Raw genomic sequence first — 6,526 nt, 5'->3', positions numbered from 1 at the left:
CTGCCTGATGCCTTACAGCAAGCAGAGTCTCCATAGAAAGTCCTTGAAAACCATTCGCAAGACAAACAAGCCAATATCAAGGAACTAATTAGAAACACCAGAGATTCTGAAGATGCTGGAAATCCTGAGCAACACACACAAAATAGTGGAAGAACTCAGCAAGCATCTTTGGAGGGGCAAGAAAACAGTTCACATTTTGGGCTGAGAACTTTCATCAGCAACCTCCGTAGATGCTGCCTGACTTGCTCTGTGTGTGTGTGTGTGTGTGTGTGTGTGTGTGTGTTCAGTTGGTTCTGAACAACAAACTCTGTCACTGGAAGATACTACCAGGTGGATGTGCTAAATGCACCCTTGATAAGGGATAATGCCTCCACTGGTTCCTAATCATCTATTTGGAGTGGCATTAAGAATTTCCATTAAGAGTGAACAAAAGCCCAGAGTCTGGTCTGAGTTGAATGTTGCTGCAATAACCACCTTATGTTTAACAACACCAAAACCATTGTTGACTTCGGAATTAGGAGGTTGGGAGACAATACAGCAGTTTCTACATCCTGGGCATTAACATCTCAGATGACCTGCCCTGGGTCCAGCCCGTAGCCACATGGCAGCACCTCTTACTTTCTTACAAGCTTAAGGAGATTTGACACATCACCAAATACTGTTACAAGCGTCTACAGATGCACTGTAGAATGTACCCTGACTGGTTGCATCTGGGTCTAGTGCAGCAATTCCAATACACAAGAATGTAAGAGGCTGCAGAGGAGAGTAGGTGGATGTGGCCCAGTCCAAAATGAGCATAGTCCTCCCCACCATTGACAGCATCTTTAGGAGGAGCTGCCTTAAGAAGGCAGTACCTATCATCAAGGATTCCCACCATTTGGGACATCATGCCCACTTCCTTCTGCTCTCTTGGGGCAAGAGATACAGAAGCCTGAAGTCCCACATCACTTAAGCTCAGCGACAGCTACTTTGCTACAGCCATCAGGTTCTTGAACTAACATGCACAACCCTAACTACTTCAGCAACAGAATACTACGGACCATCTCTTGCACTATCACTTTAGATTGTATCTTTTTTTATGATCTAAGGCAGGGGTGGCCAACCTTTTACATTCCATGCATCAATTTTTTTAACTCACAAGTTCAGATGCGCCATACAACTCTTGTACCCCCCACTCAATTCTTGTAAAAATACTTTAATATAGAACTTGTGCATGAAAAAAACGTATCTGAACTTGTGTGTGAAAAAATTGACGCTTGGAATGTAAAAGGTTGGCCACCCCTGCTCTAAGGTCTTGTTTTTGCACACTTTTATTTTGTCTTTCCACTGTCTTGTGTAATATACTGTATACAGTTATGCTATTTATACTGCTGGTAACTGCCAGAGGGCGTATGGGGTGTCCAGGGAGGGGTAGCACCACTGGTGATGGGGCTTGTCACATCTAATCTGGGGCAACTCACTTATCTTTGGTCCCCACCAGACAGTCAGCTGTCACCTGTGGCTCCAAGTAACTGTTGGCATGTGACAGCAGCCACACCCCAGTACACCACTTAGACAGGTGCACTCAAGCAGGTGAGGGTAGCTGGTGGGTCTTAAAGCAGCTGAGTAGGGACATGCCTTGCTAGCACATGAAGCCGGATCTGGTTGACTGTGCGGATGAGATCCAACAGCTAGGAAGGGGGTTCTGCTGTGGAGAGCAAAGGGAATGATGAGGCACAGAAGAAGTCATGGTCATCCACTACAACCAAGGAGACCCCAGTTTTGACAACCATTTGTACCACTGGGCCCAGACTTCCGAGGTTGAGAGAATGGAACTACCACAGTGCAACGACTTTTCCATTTTAAAAACTTACGCTGTCAATGTCAGAAATGACAGACAACTACCATACTGTAAAATTCCGTGTGTTGTCAGTGCCTACAAGCACGTGAGGCCACTGCAAGCTTTTTTTTCTTGTACTTCTGCATATGATTATAAACTCGACTAAGTGGGTGAGGATGAGCCCCACTTCACGAACGCCCAACAACCTGCTCTGTCAGCCATCGCAAGTTCCTGCCCTAACACCAACCCCGCTCCCAAATTGGCCATACCAATAACTTGTTTTGTGCAGAACTACAGCGAAAGCAAACCCTCCAGCATCACAATGAACTTCCCCAAGCAGCTTCACTCCTCACTCTCATACTGTTCCTGCTCTGTGTTAATCACCTGCTTGGAGCCAGCGATCAGGAACCTTTTTCTAAAAACAAACAGGAGAAAATCTGCAGATGCTGGGAATCCAAGCAACACACACAAAATGCTGGAGGAACTCAGCAGGCCTGGCAGCATCTATGGAAAAGAGTACAGTCGATGTTTTGGATTGAGATCCTTTAGCAGGACTGCAGAAAAAAAAGATGAGGACAGGAAGAAACAGCAGGTGATAGGTGAAATCGGGAAGGTGAAGTAGAGAGATGGGAAGTTGATTGGTGTAAGAGACAGGACTGGAGAAGGGGGAGATCGACATGAATGAACATGGTAGGAAGAAAAGGGCATTGGAGACTGGCGATGGGTGGGCAAGGAGATAAGGTGAGAGAGGGAAATGGGGATGGGGAATGGTGAAGGGGGGGTGGGCACATAACCAGAAGGTCGAGAAATTGATGTTCGCGCCTTCAGGTTGGAGGCTACCCAGAGAAAATATAAGGTGTTGCTCCTCGAACCTGAATGCGGCCTCATCGCGACAGTAGAGGAGGCTATGGATTGACATATTGGAATGGGAATTGAATTAAAATGGGTGGCCACTGGTAGATAAACACAAAATACCCTGCAGATGCTGGGGTCAAAGCAGCACTCACAACACGCTGGGGGAACTCAGCAGGTCGGGCAGCATCGGTGGAAATGATCAGTCAACGTTTCGGGCGGGAACCCTTCGTCAGCCGGCCCTAAACGTTGACTGATCGTTTCCACGGACGCTGCCCGACCTGCTGAGTTCCCCCAGTGTGTTGTGAGGGCCATTGGGAGATCCTGCTTCTTCTGGTGGATGGCGGATGGAGTGCAAGTGCTGGGCGAAGTGGTCTCCCGATCTACGTCGGGTCTCACCTATGTACAGGAGACTGCACCGGATCCAGGACGTGACCCCTACAGCCTCACAGGTGAAGTGTCGCCTCACCTGGGAAGGGAAGGACTGTTTGGGCCCTGAACGGTAGTGAGGGAGGAGGCCCGGCGAAATCGGGTCTCACCGATATATAGGTGAGCGGACACAGTACTTCTGGGAGCCGTCGTCACACGTGCCTACCTGTCATATCGGTGGCCCCGCCCCTCACCTGCCCGTCAGTGGAAGCTCGGCAGGTAAGTAAAAGCCCCTCCCCTTCCCCCTCAGGACAGAGGCTCCGCCCCTCAGTTGACGTAAGCAGAAGCGGTCCCAATCCCTTGTGGGATGGATAGATGTTATCTGACTTGCTGAGTCACTCCAGCCAGCATTTTGTGAGAGTTGCCTCAGGAGCTGTTGGTTGGAGGCCACGCCCCTCGGACTGTCTGTTAGCGGGGAGGCCACGCTCCATCCCACGTGCTGTTGTCAGCTGGGTGGCCCCGCCCTCATCCCTCGTGCAGTTGTTAGAGGGGAGGCCCCGCCCCTCGGTGTGGCCATGCTCCATCCCACGTGCTGTTGTTAGCGGGGACGCTCCGCCCCCATCTCACGTGCTGTTGTCTGCGCGGAGGCCTCGCCCTCGGGCTGCCCGTCAGAGACGAGTCCCCGCCTGCTTCCGTCTGAATTTTGGCGCGAGCGGAAAATGGCGGAGATAAAGTCGGAGCAGCTTGAGATGTCGGGACCTGAATCCGGGCCCGTAACGGGACTGACGCCGGCGTGGCCTCGGACTACCAAGGCTTTGGCCGCGCTGCAGCTTTTGTTGCAGTGCTCGAGTTGGTAACTCTTGTTTGTGCTCTTTGGACGGAGCTGGGGACTGCGGGCTGACCTTCCGGCTGCAGACCTGACTAAGTGAACCGGACGGGGAGGTGTGGGGGTGGCTGGGAATCACTGACTGACCAGAGGGACACGGGGTCACTAGGTGGACCGAGGGGACGGGGGTGTCACTGGTCAGACTGAGGTGGCGGGTTAGGTTTTAATGGATGGATGGATGGATGGATGGGTGGGTGGGGTGATCACCTAGTGGCTAGGACGTAGTGCTCACTGACTGTACAGTGCTGGAGGGGGAATAGGGGGTCACTGACCGGACATGGGGGCGAAGGACATCGAGCACCCAAGATACAACTGTCAGTTTATGTATGTTCAGTTAGATTAATGCTAGCCCCTGCATGGTGTCATTGTCGTGAGTGGGTCTGGTCATTCCACACTGATCCTCGATGCACTGACTCCTGATAGACAAGGCTTTACGTATTGTGCCCACACCGGTATTTCTTTGATTTAGTTAGGAGGTATATTGCTCATCGTCCTTTTGCATGAATAAAGTTTATCTTTTAATTGATTGTATGTAGCTGAGTGACTTTCCACCCAGTTTAGAAGTGGCTTTTACCTAGTTGATTCAATCTAGGCAGCAATGTACACAATCTGAGTCAGTGTCTGAAGATGCAAGCAACCCCAAGGCACCAAGCAAGTTTCATAAATACAAGAGTTTCTACAGATGCTTGAAATATTGAACCAAACGTACAAAATGCTGGAGGAACTGAAGAAGTCAGATAGCATCTATGGAGGGGAATAAACAGTTGATGTTTTGGGCTGAGACCCTTTATCAGGCCTGATTAAGGGTCACTGACTAAAAGATCAACTGTACATACCCTTCTTGGATGCTGCCTGATTTGCCGAGTTCCAGTAGCATTTTATTTGTGTGAAACTATGTTCCATGCCATCTCAAAGATGAATGTTAAAATCAGTGTTGCCCCATTTTTAGATGGATGTAAAAGATTTCAGTATAACTGATAATCTGGTGCCCTCGGGACTTTGATGTTGGACTAGCAAATTTTCCAGACTATTGGATATCACTCCCATTAATACAACAAAGGGTTGATTCACCTTCTTTATTGCTGCACTGTAATATAATAAATTTTCATGTGAACTTTGAGTTTAAAGTGTGTGGGAATGTTGATATGTTGATGCCGCAGCCAAGAAAGCACACTAAAACCTCTACTTCAGAAGGCAAAGGAAATTCAGAATCAGGTTTATCATCACTGGCATGTGACATGAAATTCGTTAACTTAGCAGCAGTTCAAGGCAATACATAATATTAAAAAAAACATAATTAAAAAATGAGTAAGTAGATCAATTGCAGCATATTGTATATTGAATGGATTAAAAATTGTGCAAAAAAACAGAAATAGTGTTCACGGGTTCAATATCCATTTAGGAAACGGATGGCAGAGGGAAAGAAGCTGTTCCTGAATCACTGTGTGTGCCTTCAGGCTTCTGTACCTCCTACCTGATGGTAACAGTGGGAAAAGGGCACGTTCTGGGTGCTGGAGGTCCTTAATAATGGACACTGCCTTTCTGAGACATTGCTCCTTGAAGATGTCCTGGGTATTTTGTAGGCTAGTACAAAGAGCCGACTAAATTTACAACCCTCTGCAGCTGCTTTCGGTCCTGTGCAGTAGCACCCCGCCCCCCATACCAGACAGTGATGCAGCCCGTCAGAATGCTCTCCTCAGTACACCTATAGAAGTTTTTAAAGTCTATTTGTTGACATATCAAATCTCTTCAAACTCCTAATGAAGTATAGCTGCTCTCTTGTCTTCTTTATAATTGCATCCATATGTTGGGACCAGGTTAGGTCCTCAGAGATCTTGACACCCAGGAACTGCTCACTGTCTCCACTTCTGATCCCTCTATGAGGATTGGTATGTGTTCCTTCGTGGGACTGATGTTGAGTGCCAGGTGGTTGTTGCATGACCTCTCCACTGGTTGGCATATCCCGTTCCTGTACGCCCTCTTGTCACCACCTCAGCATGTCCCTTGTTATTTTTAATAAATGCACCACAGAAGGCAACTTAGCCGAATGCATCATAGCTTGCTATTGTAATTGCTTTGCACAGGTTCATAAAAAATTGCACAGTTGTGAACACAGCCTAGTTTATCCCAAACCATCCACCCCACCGTTGTCTCTTACTACATTTTGCCCTGTTTCAGGAAAGCAGCCCTTGTATTCAAGGACCTCTCCCATGTTGGTTATTTTTTCTGTCCTCTCCCATTGGGCAGAAAATACAAAAGCTTGAAGTCACGTTCCACCAGACTTGAGGACGACTTCAACTCTGTTGTTATCAGACTCTTAAGTGGATGTTTATGTGCTCTAAGGCTGAGCTGTTGATCTCCCAATCTATTTCATCGTGGCCTTTGCATTTTATTTGTTTAGTTGCACCGCACTTTCTGTGTAGCTACAACACTATATTCTCCTTCCTGTTTTTATTACTACCTCAAATGAACATGTGTGGCATGCAAACAAAAAGCTTTTCACTGTTTCTTGTTACTTGTGACAATGATAAACCAATATGCAGTGTTTCAAGTGGATGTGGAAGTGGTCAGATGCTTTTGTCCAGTTATCCTAGTCCAGG

At 47.7% G+C, this 6,526-nt stretch overlaps 1 protein-coding gene across 2 annotated transcripts in view; it reads left to right on the top strand.

Annotated features, from left to right (window-relative positions):
* Window positions 1–3,697: 3,697 nt before the first annotated feature.
* Window positions 3,698–6,526, top strand: part of bard1 (BRCA1 associated RING domain 1) — a 258,292-nt gene continuing 255,463 nt past the window's right edge. For both annotated transcript variants that reach the window (XM_063051578.1, XM_063051577.1), the window contains exon 1: window positions 3,698–3,893. In XM_063051578.1, coding sequence (XP_062907648.1) covers window positions 3,760–3,893 — 134 coding nt within the window. In that variant the 5' untranslated portion in view covers window positions 3,698–3,759. The remainder of the gene's footprint in view (window positions 3,894–6,526) is intronic.

This window comes from Mobula hypostoma, chromosome 6, assembly GCF_963921235.1.
Source record: "Mobula hypostoma chromosome 6, sMobHyp1.1, whole genome shotgun sequence".
In the NCBI taxonomy this organism is placed as follows: Eukaryota; Metazoa; Chordata; class Chondrichthyes; order Myliobatiformes; family Myliobatidae; genus Mobula; species Mobula hypostoma.
This window is presented reverse-complemented; position numbering and strand designations above follow the sequence as displayed.